Below are 20,316 nucleotides of genomic sequence, written 5' to 3' on the forward strand. Positions count from 1 at the left end.
TACTCCAGATGAGGCCTCACCAATGTCGAATAGAGGGGGACGATCACGTCCCTCGATCTGCTCGCTATGCCCCTACTTATACATCCCAAAATGCCATTGGCCTTCTTGGCAACAAGGGCACACTGCTGGCTCATATCCAGCTTCTCGTCCACTGTCACCCCTAGGTCCTTTTCCGCAGAACTGCTGCCTAGCCATTCGGTCCCTAGTCTGTAGCTGTGCATTGGGTTCTTCCGTCCTAAGTGCAGGACCCTGCACTTATCCTTATTGAACCTCATCAGATTTCTTTTGGCCCAATCCTCCAATTTGTCTAGGTCCCTCTGTAGACTCATCAAGCCCTCGGATCGCTACCCCTTCCTGCTTCTCCACGTGGGCACCAATGATACTGCCAAGAATGACCTTGAGCGGATCACTGCGGACTACGTGGCTCTGGGAAGAAGGATAAAGAAGTTTGAGGCGCAGGTGGTGTTCTCGTCCATCCACCCCGTGGAAGGAAAAGGCCTGGGTAGGGACCATCGAATAGTGGAAGTCAACGAATGGCTACGCAGGTGGTGTCAGAGAGAAGGCTTTGGATTCTTTGACCATGGGATGGTGTTCCATGAAGGAGGAGTGCTGGGCAGAGACGGACTCCACCTTACGAAGAGAGGGAAGAGCATCTTTGCAAGCAGGCTGGCTAACCTAGTGAGGAGGGCTTTAAACTAGGTTCACCGGGGGAAGGAGACCAAAGCCCTGAGGTAAGTGGGAAAGCGGAATACCGGGAGGAAGCACAGGCAGGAATGTCTGTGAGGGGAGGGCTCCTGCCTCATACTGAGAATGAGGGGCGATCAGCAGGTTATCTCAAGTGCTTATATGCGAATGCACAAAGCCTTGGAAACAAGCAGGGAGAACTGGAGGTCCTGGTGATTGTTAGGATATAGATATTCAGGCCCGTCTGTAAAGGCCTGTACTTTAAGAATTTAGGCATATTTTTATCACTTGGCTAGTTAGAGGTATAAAAGAAAAAATCAAAATCACTGTCTGCCAATGTAAGGTCCTTCTCTTACTGTGACAGTCTGGGGCCCTGTTCTTAGGCTAAGGCCTTTGGCTAAGCGACAGAGGCAGCCATAAGCTGGAAAGCGACGGGTCACATCCTCACATTCCAAAGTAGTCACATGGAAAGAAGGTGCTATTGGGCTGTTAGGAATACAATCCTGTCCTGATAGTGCCTATCAGCTCCAGAGAAAGGGAAGTGCCTAGAAAATGTAAAAGAAAACTTAGTTTGATAGCATCCTGTCTGGCAAGAACTCACTTATCAATACTGGGATGTGAAATCCTCACTTCTGTATTGTCTTGCCATTATAGTTCCCACTTTGCTATTGTTTGTCTGTATAATCTCTGTCTGGTTCTGTGATTGTTCCTGTCTGCTGTATAATTAATTTTGCTGGGTGTAAACTAATTAAGGTGGTAGGATATAATTGGTTACATAATCATGTTACAATATGTTAGGATTGGTTAGTTAAATTTTAGTAGAATGATTGGTTAAGGTATAGCTAAGAATATTACTATATAAATTAGGGGCAAACAGGAAGTAAGTTGGGATTCGGAAATAAGGAAAAGGAACTTGTATTTAAGCTTGCTGGAAGTTCACCCCAATAAACATCGAATTGTTTGCACCTTCGGACTTCGGGTATTGTTGCTCTCTGTTCATGTGAGAAGGACCAGGGAAGTGGGAGAGTGAAGGAATAAGCTCTCTAACAGTGAAGTCAAGGAATTATGACGTGATTGGAATAACAGAGACTTGGTGGGATAACTCACATGATTGGAGTACTGTCATGGATAGTTAATACATGGATACCAATCCCAGAATTGGCATGAGGGTCTGCTCCATTACTCCCACCTGTTGCTGTTACCTTTCTGACATACTTTCTTCCGTTTATTGCTCACACATTTATCCCCTGCTTTACATCTCTGCCAGTGATGGTTCTATCCCTCAGCTGCACCCTTTCTCTCCGTTTCTCACCAGTTTTATTTGTCTGGCCAAGAGAGAGTTTATCCTTACTCCTGTAGCGCTAGGTGTTCACTGGAGCAGGTCACATCTCAAACAGCCTCCTCTTCACCAATGAAGTCATCTCCCCCTCTGAGTCTGTTAGCCTTCTTTACACTTGCTAATTTTGAGGTAATTTATTCATTGTTGTTCTCTCTCCTATTTTGGAAACCAGGATTTATAAACACCTGAAACAACTTCTTTTTATTGCTATTTAGTAACATTTGTTCTGACTAAAATGAAAAACGATTGAAGATATTTTCAAACCATTTGTTAGTCCTGAATTCTTTACCTGAAAATGTTACATTGAAACCTTCATAGGAGATTGAAAAGTCAGATATAAATCGAAGCTGTGCAGTGAAGTTTCCAAAGAGGCCAGCTTTAATTGTAGCGGGTAACACTGAGCCAGTTAATCTGGCCACTGGTTCTGTGAAGCTGCCATCTTCAGTGATGAGCAAATAGTCATGAGAACTCTCAAGGTGAAAGGTGTGAAAGACCAACTGTACTCCTGGAAGAAGAAGAAAAAAAAAGATGAGGGAGTGTTAAAAGTTAAGGTATAGAATTGGAATGTAGGGTAGTTATTTGCTGCTGCAGCTGAGCTAGTTTTCTTTGTCTCCCTATACCAAAAGAAGGACAAGATATACTTGACATGGATTTAATGAGGCCACAACTTTATTATTAGATGTCTGGGACTACCCAGCAGATAGAAGTGTACAGTAAAGGCAACTCCATGTTCATTCAAATATATGCTTGTGGCTTCCACCAGCCCCCCTTTATTTTCCATCCAGGTTCCCCAACCAACCCATGGCTTGGACCTTACCATCCACCCTCCCCTCTTAGGATGGTTCAGGTGGGCTATAAGAAAGGGTACCAATCATAGGAGCCCCCAAACCTTCCCCCCATTCTGTTCCTTTAACCAGCACCTCCTTTTTAAGTCCTTCACCAGGCCATTTATCTGGTCACTGGATGCCTTCCCTATGGAGTAACTGCACTTGACATCTACCCCACGCTTACAAAATGAGTTGCAACATATAACTTAACTCCATTTTCTCCTCACTATAACAGGTCCTCCCTGACATCTGCTCTGGGGAAGGCGAAAAAACCCCCACTCCACTGAAGCCATTATAGTAGTGAGGGAAAAAATGGGGAAAAATAACTTAACCCCATTTTCTCCTCACTATAACAGGTCCTCCCTGACACCTTCTCAGACCCCTAAAAAGGAGAGACCAGTGCAATATCCATATCAGGTCCGAACCCAACCTGATATTAGCACCTCGAGAGGAGGGAGAGAGGGCGTTGCATTGAGAAAGGACTTTTAATGCCCATGCTTGACACTTTTAAAACCTTCCACACTTACATTCTCAGGGGATGAGTCAGTGTCACCAGGCTGACCGCCACCCACCCTTTTGCAGCAGCTTCTGATATATTTGCCCCCCTCAACCCATAAAGCATTGCTACCCCTCCTCTAGCAAGCCCAGACAATGTCCCTCCTGCTTCAGGTGAGATGCGGTTATTCACTTTACACACAGGTGATACAGACTGAAAACCTTCAAGAAATATGGAAGGAAAAACCTTTAACGACATGTTTAAAGACAGATTTTCAGAAAGCCTATATACAATAGAAAAACAAATAATATTTCAGAAATGCACATACTAGAAAACTATAGAATATATATGTGTGGGTGCAGTTGGTGGATATTGTTGTATTTGGAAAAAGAGCTTGTGGTCTAGTTGGCAGAGCACTAGACGGGAGCTATGAACTGATATTAATTCAAGTTCTGCCACTAGCTTGCTTGTTTTTGTGGGCAACTCACATAACTTCCCTGGGATTCATTTTCCCCATTTGTACAACAGAAATAATAATATTACTTAACTCACAGGAAAATTGTAAGAATTAATTGTTAATTTATGTACAACATTTCGAAAAGCGGAAGCCATATACATAGGGTGTACAAAGCATTATTATTTCATGTACACAGGGTATTCATGTGTAACTGCATGAATACAATATGGTTGAATACAGGTATCTGAGTGCATGTCTGATGAGTGCACCCATATGCTCTATGTCCAAAGGATATCCATAAATACGATCAATTTGTTCAGGCGGGTCGGTTGATTTAAGGATTTTCAAGGTTGTCAAATGCTAAACGAATGTTCTGTACTTGGTCATTCTGAAACCCTTACTGGTTTAGTGGCTCCATGAAATCTGAATCAAGATCTCTAACCCTGGCATTCCTACCACTACACATACCAAAAGGGTATTCATTTCCCTAATAGCCCTTTATCCTTAAATCTATACTTAAGCTCAAGGTGCTTGCCTGCAGTGATCATCCTCTCAACTCCTTGGATGCAATTTGTTAGGTTTTGTGGAGGGAGGGAAGGGAAAAGGAAATGCTGAAAGAGTGCCTTTTTGGAATAATTACTGTAATGGTTAGGGACTGATGTCTCTTCTCTTTACAGTAAGGCTGTCATTAGCACTATGTGAGGCCAACTTCCAATTTACTAGACTACCCAGATATCCCCCCATAACCTAGAAATAAAAATATTTCATTATTGAAGTCAGTCCTTCCATTTCTGGCCTAAAGAGTCAATTGCTGACATTGTGTTATGATCATAGTCTATCCACTTTAAAAAAAATTTACTGCAGAGTCTGTACTACTGTTGGGACAATTATCTCCCCACTTCAGTGTTTTACAAATGTTTGCAAAATTTATAGTCTTGAATTAGTTTGAAACACAAAAAATCCTTTCTGATGCTCAGTATGAGGGAAATAAAATCAGAAAGCTACTCTGAAATGATATCAACTTTAACAGGTTAGTTCAAATATTCAATTATGGAATTATCTCCAAGGGAGGCCTCTTATTGATAAAAGTGTCTATAATTCACCTAGAAGAGTTGTTATTCAGTTGAAGACTAATGTGAATTAGCACAAACCCGCTCCCCAACAGTTTATGGCTTTACTGGTTTGGTATTTATTTATTTAAATAGCAACTAATGCATTTATTTTTATGCCAATTAAAAATTGCTCTTTTTAATAATTTAAACTTGGGTTTTCTACATCACAAACCAGCACCCTAACCCCAGGGTTATAGAGAAAGTGTCAGCATTTCTGTGTCTGCTTCTCTTTCTTTCCCCTTCTCCTCACAACAAAAGATTTGTGGAAACTGATACAGCTTTGACAAAACAGGATAGTTTGACAAAAAGGTTCTGAATAGCTCTACTAAGAAGTCACCTCTCAGTCTTCTTTTGATAGGCTACACAGCTGAGATCAAGTCTGTCACTGTAAGACATTTTCTCCTTGAATAATTTTTGTGGCTCTTTTCTGCACCTGCTCCAATTTTACAGCATCTTTTTAAAAATATGGACACCAGAACTGGACTTGGTCTTCCAGGACTGGTCTCAACAATGCCATATACAAAGGTAAAATCACCTCCGAGCTCCTACTCCCTGTTTATCCCAAAGATTGCATTAGCCCTTTTTTCCCCCAGCATCACACTAGAAGTTCATGTTGAGTTGCCTGTCTACTAAATCCCCCCTAAATCCTTTTCAGAGTGACTGCTTTCCAGGATACAGTCCCCTATTCTGTAGATACAGCCTACATTCCTTGTACCTGGATGTTTAACTTTTCATTGGGCTGTATTAGAAAAATATGTTGTTGGAATGGGCCCAGCTTACAAAGCAATCAAGATGGCTCTGTATGACTGTCCTGCTTTCCAATTATTTTCCACAACACAAATCTTTGTGTCATCCAGAAATTTTATCAGCTGTGATTTTATATTTATTTCCAGATCATTGATGAAAATGTGGAATAGTGTCTGGCCTAGTACTGATCCCTGTAGAACCCCACTAAACATTTGATGACAGTTCCCCATTGACAACCACTTTTTGAGATCTCTCAGTTAGCCTATAATAGAAACATTTTATGTATGCTTTATTGATATTGTAAAGTGCTAATATTTTAATTGAAATATCATGCAGTACTAAGTAGAATGCCTTACAAAACCTTAGTATATCAATGCAGTTGCTTTCATCAACCAAACTTGTAATCTCAAAGAAAGAAATCAGGTTTGCTTAAAAATACCTATTTAATATAAAATCCTGTTGACAGACATTAAAGAATTAAAGGATAGGAATATATGTATCAATTGAATTCTATATCAGTGTTTCCATTATGTTGCCTGAAGAGTGATGTCAAGCTAAAAAACGGTTACCTACATTCCTTTAACTGTTGTTCTTCGAGATGTGTTGCTTGTGTCCATTCCAAGTAGGTGTGTGCGTGCCACATACACAGTTGTTGGAGGGTTTTCCCCCTAGCAGTAACTATCGGGTCGGCTGTGGAGCTCTCTGGGGTTGCACCTTCATGGCGGTGAATATAAGTCCCTATATACTCACTGCCTCTTCAGTTCCTTCTTGCTGGATACTCCAGCAGAGGGGCAGGTGGGTGAGTCTTGGAATGGACAGGAGCAACACATCTCAAAGAACAGTTACGAGAAAGTAGGTAACTGTTTTTTCTTCAAGTGCTTGCACATGTCAGTTCCAAGTAGGTGACTCCCAAGCATCTTCTAGAAAAGAGGTGGGCAAACTACGGCCCGCGGGCCACATCCGGCCCATGGGACCATCCTGCCTGGCCCTTGAGCTCCCGGCCAGAGAGGCTAGCCCCTGGCCCCTGCCCTGCTGCCCTTCCCTCCCTTGCAGCTACGCTGCTGCATGGGCAGCATTCTGGGTGGCGGGGCTTCGCGCTCCTGCAGGGCAATGCAACAGTGTGTCTGGCTCTGGCCAGGCGGCGCAGCTGCCAGACATGCAGCTCTGAGCGGGATGGTAAGGGGGGCAGGGGATTGGATAAGGGGCAGGGGGTCCCGGGGGCAGTCAGGGGACAGGGAGCAGGGGGCATTTGGATAGGGTGGAGGTTCGGGGGGGGGGGGCGGTTAGGGGATGGGGAACAGGGGCGGTTGGATAGGTGTGGGAGTCCCAGTGGGCCTGTCGTGGGGTGGGGGGGGTGGATAGGGGTCAGGGCAATTAGGGGACAGGGAGAAGGGGGGTTGGATGGCGGTGGGATCCTGGGGGGAGCGGTTAGGGGCGGGGGTGATCAGGGGACAAGGAGCGGGGTGGGGGGTTGGATGGGTCAGGGGTTCTGAGGGGGGCAGTCAGGGGGCGGGAAGTGGGCAGGGTCAGATGGGGGCAGAGGCCAGGCTGTCTGGGGAGGCACAGCCTTCCCTACCTGGCCCTCCATACAGTTTTGCAACCCTGATGTGGCCCTCGGGCTAAAAAAAGTTTGCTCACCCGTGTCCTAGAAGGAGGGGTCAGAGATCAGCCGGTCACAGACTGCAGCACCACTCTGCCAAATGCTGCATCGTCTCTGGCCTGCTGCATAATGGTGTACTATGATGTAAATGTGTGGATTGACGACCACATCATTGCTCTGAAGATGTCTTGAATGGGGACTTACAACAGGAATACCACCGAGGATGCCTGCACCCTTGCGGAGTGTGCCATCAGTGTGGGGGTAGGTATCTTTGGTAGGTTGTAGCATGCCAAGGCAGTGATCCATGAACAGATTATTTGGGACAAAACTGGAAGCCCCTTCATCGGCTCCGCAATCGCAATGAAGAGTTGTGTTGATTTCCAAAATGGCTTTGTTCTTTCAATGTAAAATGTTAACACTCACCTGACATCCAGGGAGTGGAGCATTCACTCCCTGTTGCTAGTGTGCGCCTTAGGAAAGAACACTGGAAAAAATAGATCTGGGCTCATGTGGAATTGCGGCACTACCTTTGGGAGAAAATGTGGGTGTGGCCACAACTGCACCTTGTCCTTATAGAAGACAGTATATGGGGGCTCAGAAGTCAAGGCCTTAAGCTCAAACACCCTCATGGCTGAAGTTATAGTCACCAAGAACGCTGCTTTCCAGGAAAGGCAGAGAAGAGAGTATGTCACTAGGGGCTTGAAGGGAGGCCCCATCAGTCTTGAGAGCATGAGGCTGAGATCCCATGCAGGGACTGGCTGTCTTACTTGTGGGTACAGTCTATCTAATCCTTTGAGCAAGTGGCAAACCATGGGGTTAGCAAAAACCAAGTGACTGGTTGAACTGCGATGGAAAGCTGAGATAGCGGACGGTTGCACCTTTATTGATGGCACTGACAGACCTTGCTGTTTCAGGTGTAGTAAATAGTCCAGGATAAAGGGAATCGATGACTGTAAAGATGGAATGTCTTTTTGTAATGACCAAATAGAGAATCTCTTCCACTTAGCCAAATAAGTGGCCCTAGTGGCTGGTTTCCTGCTGCCAAGGAGAACTTCTCTAACAGGGTCTGAGCATGCGCGCTCCAAGGGATTTAGCCACGGAGTTTCCATGCCGTGAGGTGGAGAGACTCTAGATTGGGATGCTGGAGGCAGCTGTGGTCCTGCATGATCAAGTTCTGGACTAGGGGCAGGGTTATCAGTGTATCCACCAACAGGTCTAGAAACATGGTGAAACTGTGCTGGCGTGGCCACACTGGTGTGATTCAGATAATTGATGCTCCCTCTCTTCTGACCTTCATCAGGACCTTGTGTACAAGCAGGAAAGGGTGTGAATGCATATAGCAGGTGATCCTTCCAAGGGAAGAGAAAAGCATCTGAGAGGGAGCCCGGGCTGCGATTCAGGAAGGAGCAAAACAGGTGACACTTCCTATTGTGCTTTGTCACAAACAAATCTATCTGGGGAAATCCCCACTGTTGGAAGATGTTGTTCATGACATCCGGGCAGAGGGACCACTCATGATTGTGAAATGACCTGCTGAGATGATCGGCCAGTTCATTCTGAGAACCCAGAAGATACGATGCCTCTAGATGTATTGAGTGGGCAATGCAGAAGTCCCACAGCTTGAACACTTCCTGGCATAGGGGAGAGGAGCAAGCACCACCCTGTCTGTTTATATAGAACGTTGCTGCCACCTGCCCTCCAGATGGGTTTGGAACATTTGGTAGGCAAGGCGAATTGCTCTTAGCGCTCTGATGTTGATGTGTAGCGAAAGTTCTGCCTGGGATCAGAGGCCTTGAGTTCTGAGTCTTCCTAAGTGCACCCCCCATCCAACTGCCAGTGCATCTGTGACTAGAGACAACGAGGGTTGGGGCCTGGAGAAGGCAATTCCTGTACACACCGCTTGCGGGTTGAGCCACCACAGGAGGGACTCGATAACCAGAGGAGGAAGTGTAACTATTTTGTCTATCTGGTCTCTGTTTGGCCTGTACACTGAGGCCAGCTAGGCCTGAAGAGGTTGGAACCGAAGTCTCGCATGATGTATTAAATATATACAAGTGGCCATATGACCAAGCAGCTTCAGGCAATTTCACACCATAGCAGTAGGGTATCGTTGTAAGTCCTCTATGATGGTGCACAAGGTCAGAAAATGTGATTCTGGAAGGAATGCTTTGGCTTGACCTGAGTCTAGGAGAGCTCTGATGAACTCTATCCTCTGGGTGGGGGTTAAAGCTGACTTTGACACATTTGGTGTCAACTGGCTACAACCAACATGCACTTGGTGAACACCTGAGCACCCACCGATAGCCCAAAGGGGAGAACCATAAACTAATAACGGGTATTGTTGACCATGAAGCAGAGGAACCGCCTGTGGGATGGGACTATTGACATGTGCAAGTACACGTCTTTCAAGTCGAAGTCGGCATACCAGTCCCCTGGATCCAGGGAAGGAATAATGGAAGCCAGGGAGACCATGCAAAACTTCAGCTTTTTCATGAATCTGTTGAAGCTTCGCAGATCTAAAATTGGCCTTAGCTCACCTTTGGCTTTTGGGATTAGGAAATTTCAGGAATAAAACCCCTTGCCCCTGAACTCCTGAGGGACCTCCTCTACCGCTCTGACTTCTAAAAGCACTTCCTCCTGCATGAGAAGTTACTCATGAGAAGGTCCCTTAAGAGGGACAGGGAATGAGGGGTGTGAGGGAGGAAGGGAGCAGAATTGGAGAGAATATCCCAATTGTACCATGAGCAAGACCCACTGGTCCGAGGTGATTCAGGCCCAGGCATGGTAGAAATGGGATAGATGGTTCACTAAACAGAGAAAAGGACCCGGGATTTTGCCTGATGCATTGCCCCTGGGCGCACCTTCAAAAGATTTGCTTGGGGGCTGAAGACTGCCTCTCAAGCCCTGGCCTTGGTTCAAAGAGGGATGGAGTGCCCCGCTTCCTGCTGTAATCCTGTCTAGAATGAGCAGAGTAGAAGTGTGGTGGAGGCTGAGGTTTCAAATGCTTCCTTTGTGTGGTTGGTGTAGGGAGGCCCAGAGATTTTAATGTTGCTCACCAGTCCTTGAGACTGTGGAGCTTAGCGTCTGTTTGCTCCAAGAACAAACCTGAGACGGAAGAATCCAATGCACCGCTACAGACTAGGGACCGAATGGCTAGGCAGCAGTTCTGCGGAAAAGGACCTAGGGGTGACAGTGGACGAGAAGCTGCATATGAGTCAGCAGTGTGCCCTTGTTGCCAAGAAGGCCAATGGCATTTTGGGATGTATAAGTAGGGGCATAGCGAGCAGATTGAGGGACGTGATCGTCCCCCTCTATTCGACATTGGTGAGGCCTCATCTGGAGTACTGTGTCCAGTTTTGGGCCCCACACTACAAGAAGGATGTGGATAAATTGGAGAGAGTCCAGCGAAGGGCAACAAAAATGATTAGGGGTCTAGAACACATGACTTATGAGGAGAGGCTGAGGGAGCTGGGATTGTTTAGCCTGCAGAAGAGAAGAATGAGGGGGGATTTGATAGCTGCTTTCAACTACCTGAAAGGGGGTTCCAAAGAGGATGGCTCTAGACTGTTCTCAATAGTAGCAGATGACAGAACGAGGAGTAATGGCCTCAAGTTGCAGTGGGGGAGGTTTAGATTTAGAAACACTGGAATGCGTTGCCTAGGGAGGTGGTGGAATCTCCTTCCTTGGAAGTTTTTAAGGTCAGGCTTGACAAAGCCCTGGCTGGGATGATTTAACTGGGAATTGCTCCTGCTTCGAGCAGGGGGTTGGACTAGATGACCTTCAGGGGTCCCTTCCAACCCTGATATTCTATGATTCTATGTTGAAGGGCAAGTCTTGGATTGTTTGCTGGACCTCGTACAGGAAGCCCAAAGACTGCAGCGAAGAGCTCCTTCGAGTGGCTATAGCGGTCAACATCGTGCAGGTTGCCAAGTCTGCAGAGTCCAGTGTGACTTGCAAGGAGGTCCTTGCTATAACTTTACCTTCTTTGAGGATGGCTCCAAACTCTGACCAGGATTCAACTGGAAGCAACTCTTTAAACTTAGTCAGAGGGTTCCAAGAATTAAAATTGTAGCAGCTGAGGACCACTCTCTGGTTGGCAATCCAAAGCTGGAGCCCTCCAGTAGAGTAGACCTTTTAGATGAAGAGGTCCAGCTTCTTCGCCTCCTTAGATTTGGGCACCGGTACCTGGTGTCCTTGCCTCTCTTTCTCATTTGCGGTCACCACAACTAGTGTGCCTGGATGAGGGTGGGTAAATAGGTACCCATACCCTATTGAGGGTACAAAGTACTTTCTCTCCACCCCTTTGGCTGTGGAGGGGACAAGAGGAGGAAGTGTCATAAGGTCTTAGTGGTGTTTTGGATGGTCTTAATCAGGGGTAAGGCCACCCTTGAAGGAGCCTTGGGTGTCAGAATATCCACTAAGGGGTCAGTCTCCTCTGATACCTCCTCTGCCTGAAGGCCCAAGTTCTGTGCCACCCTCCTGAGTAGCTCCTGGTAGGCTCTGTTGTCCATAGCTGGCAACATGGCAGATGAGCCCACTACCGCCTTGTCTGGGGAAGATGAGGATGAGGCTCACCCTGAGATGATGTCTCTTGCATGGTGCTGGAGGTGGTACCAGCCTGGTCTCAGTGCCAGCTTGGGCGTCGGCCTCGGTGCCGGCCTGGACACCAGTCTTGGAGCCTTGTGGTGATTCCCGGGCAATAGAGGATGTCAGAGGAGCCCACCTTTCTGAGGCGACTGACAGAGATCTGGAGCCTGGCGTCTGGGCTTGGTGGTAGGGCCACAGGGTCCAGAAGGGCCACTGCACTGGCACCTGCCATTGCGGTGGCCAGGGCATCAGAAGGGACTGCTGTCCGTACTCCTGCCTTGAATAGTGCCGAGACATATGACTCCAACTGAGTCTGAAGACAACTGCAATCTCTATTACCACGGCGTTGCCAAACGCGGCAGTGTCAGACAGGAGTGTTGAGGGGAGGGTGACCAGTGCTGCATCATGGTCAATTTACCCTTGGAAGGGACATTGCTGCTCTGCAGTGCCAATGTCGGGGACTGCAGAGCTGTCATAGCTATGGGGTCCCTGGCCGGCTCAAACATGTCCAGAGTAGATGGAAGATCCAGATTCTCCACGGGGCTCTCCCATGTGGGGGAATCCACCAATACCGGACTCGACTGACCTCTCTGCAAGGCTGGAGTCAATGCTGGCAGTTTAGCTGGAGCACGGGCTGAGTGTCCCAGCACGGGACACGCTCCGCTAGTGCTTTCGCATTCCACTGCTCTAACTGTGGGTGAACACTCCCTCTCAGCTCTCTTCTGCTTCTTGTGCAGCACTGGAGAATGTGAGTGGTGCCGGTATCTGGAGGTCTTTGGTGCCAGGGAGTGGTGGTGCTGAGGGTCTCTAAACCCACAGTCCTTTTTCAGTGCTTCAGCCTCTCTCAGCGAGGCTGGTACGCTTCACAACTAAGTGTTGGGTTTCGGGTCCTATGCGAGCTGTGCAAGCTGGGGATGGATAGCTGACTCCATGAAGAGTAGCTTTAACCTAAACTCCCTCTTCTTTTTGGATCATCGGTGGAAGCCTTTCCATATCTTACAACTGTCTGTCCGGTGGGTTTCCCCCAAGCACTTTAAGCAAGAGTCATTTGGGTTGCCCTGGGGCATAGACTTCTGGCAGGACCTGCATGGTTTGAACCCTTGAGACTGAGGGCATGCCCCAGTCCTTGGGAGGGACTTATCTAACTAATTATAAAACTACTTGAAACACTAACCAACACTAAGTTAACTATTTACAGGTACAAAGAGAAAGTCCACTGGGGGATTGCTTACTGTAGCAAGAGAGAAGAAAGCAGTTCCAAAGACTGTCATGGGCAGTAAGAAAGAACTGAAGAGGCAGTAGGTTGGTGGGGACCTATATACACCGTCATGAAGGCGCGACTTCAGGGGGCTCCACAGCCATCCCAACAGGTATTGCTAGGGGAAAAACCTTCCAACAACTGTGCATGTGGTGCACACGTACCTACCTGGAATCAACATAAGCAAGCACTAGAAGAAGAACTGGACTATAGTTACCTAGTCTTCAAACACATATTAAAAATGAACATGGGTGGGCCAAATCTGCTAGGACGTTTAGGGTAAAGTTATCCAGCCTGCTGATTTTAAAATATTTCTGTCCTGTAAATGTTGTTTAATGACCTCTTTAATTACAAATATATTGAAAGGTTCTTCAACTTCCTCATGTGATATGAATACTTCATCTTCCTTCTTTCCAAATAAAAAACAGAAATAGGTCTCGGAAACTTCTGCCTTTTCTGCATCATTATTAATGGTTTTACCCTCTCCCTCTAGTAATGGGCACATACCATCACTAGGATTTCTTTTGTTCCTCACACATTTAACTTTTTTCTTCTTATTGTACTTAGCTCCGCCAGACATGGATTTCTCCCTGATATCTTTGGCTCCCAGTATCAATTTAAAAAGTTACAAACAGAGAAATGCCATCAATTTGACTTTAAGCCCTTGCTACACTTGACCCAAAATGTATATTTTAATTGTACTCTTAATTAGCCACTGATGTTATTTTAATCTCTTTCCTCTTCCTGCTGCATCTCTATCTTCCTTCAAAATAAATGATAACATTCATAAACCACAAATATCTGACAAGGCTAGTACCACTAGTGTGTTTCAGGTCTGTCACTCTTAAAAGGAAACGTTTTTATCCCCCTTTTCAAAAGTTTTAACACAAAAAAAGTAAGGTCATTACCACATCTAAAAGTATTTATTTGGGGAAATTAATTACAGATTTCCTTTTTCCACAGATTAAAAAAAATCAATTTAATTCTGTCTGAAGCAATTTTTTTAGTGATATATTGTTCTGTACATTTCCAATTCGTATTATATTCTTACCCTTGCCATGTGACACTTCAATAGTCCAAGTGCAGTTTAAAGAGTTTGGATAAAAATCAGGAAAACCCGGCGACAGAATGGTTCCACTCTTCCCATGAATATAGCCACCACACAGAGCTTAATAAGAAAGAAAGAGAATGTCATTATTGGGCACTCTGCTACAGAGACTAAAACTCAGATACTGCTATTGGTCATTTTTCCTTGATACATTTATCAGTACAGTGACCGGGAGACAAATTATGATTTATTTTAAGATAGTTACTTCTCAATGCACATTAGAATATCAGCAGATGTAATACATGCATGCTTGCATTAAGACACAGAGTTACCAGAGAGTGGCTGGTTTCCTTGGTAACCCTTCTGGAAGAGGTGTCTTAGCATGGGTGTTTGGGCATAGAATGGATTGTAGGAAAATACAAATTGAAAATATAGGTTTTACATTTTAGAGAGCACAGTTAAGTAGAAGAGTGATAAGGACAAGGATAAATACTGTACTGTAGGGTAACAAATGTGGTAACTGTTATCTTTTAATATAGGTGGAGTAAAGTAACAAAAACACACAAGAATACCAAACAACAGGTGCACCATACTGTGATATGAACCAATGAGGAATAGGATGGAACTTATCTTCAGTATGACCTACTTCAGAGTATGAAACCTTTCACATATAGTTGTAATGGATTATATATTTAAAGGGAAGAGTACTTCAGGCAGTTTGCATCACATTAAAACTTTTACAAGTTTTTTCAGAAAAATAATATGCCTTTTCCCTCCATGTTCTGCAGAAAAAAGATAGATATGGAGATTTTTCCACTTTTTCCAGAAATGTGAATCATTACTAAGATATTTGTAGCTGAATATTCTCAAAGGCAAAAAACTAGACTAGAAAACATGTATACTAACATTTGTTAAAGTAGGTCTTCTTAAATTTGCATGGCACATTAAGTATCATTTAAGATTTGTATTTATATATAGGTGAATTGCTCATTGATCTCATAATTATACTGTGGTTGCCTCTGATGTCTATCTCTTTCTTGCTTTATTTTAAAATTTTAATAAACTAAATATTTAGCAAATAATATGATGAAGCACTAGCTTGCTTTTTGTTTTCTGTCTGTTAAAACTGAACTAATTGTAGTAGATAAATAGTAGTAGCTAGATGAATATGTACAATAAACTTGCAGTGATAGTGTGCTTACAACACTGTAGCATTATAGCTGAAATGCCATTTTTACTTCTCCTCACTATCCTGAGATGTTGCTGAAGTTTTTTAATAATTCAATAAACATAAATTTATATATTTATGAACCTGTGCCATGGACCAGAATTGTGAGGACCTCTGACCACATTTGAACAGGCAAATGAGTTCAGATATGAAGAAGTGATCATTCTTATATTTATAAATATGTGGTAACAGTGAAATTGTTTTGGTATATTATATATGTGCCCACATGCACACACATTCTCTCTCCCCCTGACTAAAAACTATATATAAGTGCAAAATTCCAACTCATCCTTAACTATGGAGCCACAGCTGAAAACTACATAAAGCATTACTTTCAATTATATTATTTAGGGGGATAGTTGACTATTGGGTCCCATTACATGGGGTTCTTTTTATTCTCTGCTTTATATTACAAAGGAGAGGTACATTACCCTGTTTTATGGCATTTTCTATTAGAGTTTTCTTCTGTTTATTTCCTACCTGAAGTTGCAATCTGATGTCTATGAAATCATCAGTAGGTAGAGTTGGGCAGGAAACAGTTCTCCTACCCTGCAAGAATTCTTGAGAGTTTGTAAAAATTTCCCAACCTGAATTGGGATGAACAGTTGAAACCTCAACAAAAAATTCAAACTGAAAATCTGAAAATATTTCAGATAAGGTCATTAAAAACATTTGATTTAAATCATTTTGAAACATTTATTTTCATTCTCCCACTTTTGAAATTTTTTAAACAAATTTTTATCTTGAATTAACTTAATTTTCAAAATAAAAAGTAGTTTTGAACTGAAACTCAGTTTTTTTTAGAAAGACAAAATGGGCCATTTTGACCAAAAAAATATTTCAAAATAAGTAATTTGTTGAAAGTGACTCTTTTCCATGAACAGTTTTATGACAGATTGTCATTTTCCAATTTAAAAATGTTTTGTGGAAAAATCCTCAGCCAGCAATATCACTAGTCTCTTTGATGTGGCAACCTTTTGCTGATTGCAATCAGTTTGATGTTGTTACCTAAATGTGCCACTCTTCCATAGATTCATAGATATTTAGGTCAGAAGGGACCGTTATGATCATCTAGTCTGACCTCCTGCACAACGCAGGCCTCAGAATTTCACCCACCACTCCTGCAAAAAACTTCACACCTATATCTGTGCTACTGAAGTCCTCAAATCATAGTTTAAAGACTTCAAGGAGCAGAGAATCCTCCAGCAAGTGACCCGTGCCCCATGCTGCAGAGGAAGGCGAAAAACCTCCAGGGCCTCTTCCAATCTGCCCTGGAGGAAAATTCCTTCCCGACCCCAAATATGGCGATCAGCTAAACCCTGAGCATATGGGCAAGATTCATCAGCCAGATACTACAGAAAATTCTTTCCTGGGTAACTCAGATCCCACCCCATCTAATATCCCATCACAGGCCATTGGGCCTATTTACCATGAATATTTAATGACCAAAACCATGTTATCCCATCATACCATCTCCTCCATAAACTTATCGAGTTTAATCTTAAAGCCAGATAGATCTTTTGCCCCCACTGCTTCCCTTGGAAGGCTATTCCAAAACTTCACTCCTCTGATGGTTAGAAACCTTCGTCTAATTTCTAGTCTAAATTTCCTGGAGGCCAGTTTATATCCATTTGTTCTTGTGTCCACATTGGTACTGAGCTTAAATAATTCCTTTCCCCCTCTGCTATTTATCCCTCTGATATATTTAAAGAGCACAATCATATCTCCCCTCAACCTTCTTTTAGTTAGGCTAAACAAGCCAAGCTCCTTGAGTCTCCTTTCATAAGACAAGTTTTCTATTCCTCGGATCATCCTAGTAGCCCTTCTCTGTACCTGTTCCAGTTTGAATTCATCCTTCTTAAACATGGGAGACCAGAACTGCACACAATATTCCAGGTGAGGTCTCACCAGTGTACTCACTTGTATAACGGTACTAAAACCTCCTTATCCCTACTGGAAATACCTCTCCTGATGCATCCCAAGACCGCATTAGCTTTTTTCACGTCCATATCACATTGGCAGCTCATAGTCATCCTATGATCAACCAATACTCCAAGGTCCTTTTCCTCCTCCGTTACTTCTAATTGATGCGTCCCTAGCTTATAACTAAAATTCTTGTTTTTCATCCCTAAATGCATGACCTTACACTTCTCACTATTAAATTTCATTCTATTACTATTACTCCAGTTTACAAGGTCATCCAGATCCTCCTGTAGGATATCCCGGTCCTTCTCTAAATTGGCAATACCTCCCAGCTTTGTATTATCCGAAAACTTTATTAGCACACTCCCACTTTTTGTGCCAAGGTCAGTAATAAAAAGATTAAGTAAGATTGGTCTCAAAACCGATCCTTGAGGAACTTCACTGGTAACCTCCCTCCAGCCTGACAGTTCACCTTTCAGTAGGACCCGTTGTAGTCTCCCCTTTAACCAATTCCTTATCCACCTTTCAATTTTCCTATTGATCCCCATCTTTTCCAATTTAACTAATAATTCCCCATGTGGCACGGTAACAAATGCCTTACTAAAATCTAGGTAAATTAGATCCACTGCGTTTCCTTTGTCTAAAAAATTTGTTACTTTCTCAAAGACGGAGATCAGGTTGGTATGGCACAATCTACCTTTTGTAAAACCATGTTGTATTTTGTCCCATTTACCATTGACTTCGATGTCCTTAACTACCTTCTCCTTCAAAATTTTTTCCAAGACCTTGCATACTACAGATGTCAAACTAACAGGCCTATAATTACCCGGATCACATTTTTTCCCTTTCTTAAAAATAGGAACTATTCCAGAGTTGGAGTGACAGACTGCCTTCATGGGAATGATGTCAATAACCCCTAAACACATTTACTGCATTCTTTCCTAGCTGAAAGATAACCATAGGCCCTTAAAAAAAATCCCAGGACTTGTTCTCTGCCCAAATAAAATTGAGTTGTAGAAGGGAGTTCAAGAGTCTAAGAGTCCCAGGACCCTAGAAGGGCGTGTGAGTGGGATGGAATGAAAAACAAGAGAAGTGATGTGGAGCTCATTTACCTTAACTTTTCTTCTGCCCTGCTTCAGAAGGTCTCTACAATTCCCTAGCATATAGTGTGGATGCTGGATCTTGAACATAAGGCCAAACTTTCACCGAAAAAAAATTAACTCTGCATATTGCAATCTTATGGGATTTGCATGCCCCGCAAGGACATGATGACAATTTTAGTCTAAATACTGAGTGTATATTTTAATTGACCTAAATAGTATTTAATTTATTTTTAGTCAATTAAAAAACCCTGGCTGATTGTCAAAGCTAGTGACCACAAAAAACTCTTACTAAAGTAATTTGCTCTTTATGAGTAATGTGGCCATCCCACAAAAAAAAAAAAAAAAAAAAAAAACCTACACAAAAATGAGGAAGTTAGTTAAACAGAAATTAAAAGATATAGTACCCAAAGTGAAATCCCTGCAAGGTGCATGGAAACTTTTTAAAGACACCATAACAGAGGCTCAACTTAACTGTATACCCCAAATTAAAAAAAAAACAAACAAACATAGTAATTGAACCAAAGAAGTGCCACCATGGCTAAGCAGCAAAGTAAAAGAAGAAGTGAGAGGCAAAAAGGCATCCTTTAAAAAGTGGAAGTTAAATGCTAATGAAGAAAATAAAAAGAAACATAAACTCTGGCCAGTGAAGTGTAAAAACATAATTAGGAAGGCCACATTTTTTTTCTGAAGAACAGCTAGCCAAAGATGCAAAAAGTAATAGCAAATTTTTTTTTAAGTACATCAGAAGCAGGAAGCCTGCTAAACAACCAGTGGGACCACTGGACGATCAAGATGCTAAAGGGGATATGGAACAGCTTCCGTATGAAGAGAGATTAATAAGATTGGGACTTTTTAGCTTGTAAAAGAGAAAACTAAGGGGGGATATGATAGAGGTCTATAAAATCATGACAGGTGTGGAGAAAATAAATAAGGAAGTGTTATTTACTCCTTTTCAAAACGCAAGAACTAAGGGGTCACCAAATGAAATTAATAGGCAGCAGGTTTAAAACGAACAAAAGGAAGTATTTCTTCAAACATTGCACATAGCCAGAGGATGTTGTGAAGGCCAAGACTATAAGTTCACACCAGAGTATAATGTTTGAAAATTGTTTAAAAAAATACAGCTCTATCTGATCCATTTTCAATTGGATTTCACCATATGAAGTAGATGGAGCTCAACTGTGTTAGAAGAGTGTTTGTAAATATGCTAGAGGTCTGAAAATCAATTTTATTACAGTCTTTGAACATGATTTTATGTTGTCCATGGTAGCTTGGCAAACTATGCTAAAATATGGTTCAGCAGGAACCATGTTGAACTGTGATTTCACTAGAGCTCAGTGAATAAGTCAGTTAATAATTGTTTCAATACCTTTTGCCTCTCTTTTCATTCACAAACTGTCCATGAGCTGTTTAAAATTATTCAAGGAATAATTTCTGCAAATAATAATTAGTCTGTAGATTGCTCATGAGCAGCTTCAGTACTGACCATATTCAGTGTTCTAAAATCAAAATGTGAGCTGTGTTGACTAGTTTTCCTTGGAAATCTTTGCAGGTTTTCCTTCCCAGATAAGATGAATCAGGTTGCTTGAGTACATACATATATGTTTAGCTTAACAATTTGAATATTACTGTATACAGTTCGTTTAAAATTTGCTGTTTCTCCCAATAATTGATAACTAGAACATCTGGGGGGAGAGGGGAAAGAACACAAAAGAGGTGCAAATGCAGGAAAAGCAAATTCCTTTTTTTTACTCAAATATATGTTGACAGAATACTGTAATATTCACTGGCCTCCAGTCTGAATACTTTGTTTCCAGTTTTCAAACAGAGCTCCAGTGTAGAGTAGCTACACACATCCATAATACTGTGTTGTCACCACACCTCAACCTTTCCAAGATGGAGCATCT

General features: G+C 43.1%; 1 protein-coding gene across 1 annotated transcript in view; it reads right to left on the bottom strand.

Annotated features, from left to right (window-relative positions):
* CSMD1 (CUB and Sushi multiple domains 1) overlaps positions 1-20,316 on the bottom strand; it is a 1,692,034-nt gene that overhangs the window by 463,087 nt on the left and 1,208,631 nt on the right. The window contains exons 19-20 of the mRNA XM_077812120.1: positions 14,159-14,275; positions 2,313-2,528 (exon numbers count right to left, since the gene is read on the bottom strand). Of these exons, the coding sequence (XP_077668246.1) occupies positions 2,313-2,528; positions 14,159-14,275 (333 nt within the window). The remainder of the gene's footprint in view (positions 1-2,312; positions 2,529-14,158; positions 14,276-20,316) is intronic.

This window comes from Eretmochelys imbricata, chromosome 3 (genome assembly GCF_965152235.1).
Source record: "Eretmochelys imbricata isolate rEreImb1 chromosome 3, rEreImb1.hap1, whole genome shotgun sequence".
Classification (NCBI taxonomy): Eukaryota; Metazoa; Chordata; order Testudines; family Cheloniidae; genus Eretmochelys; species Eretmochelys imbricata.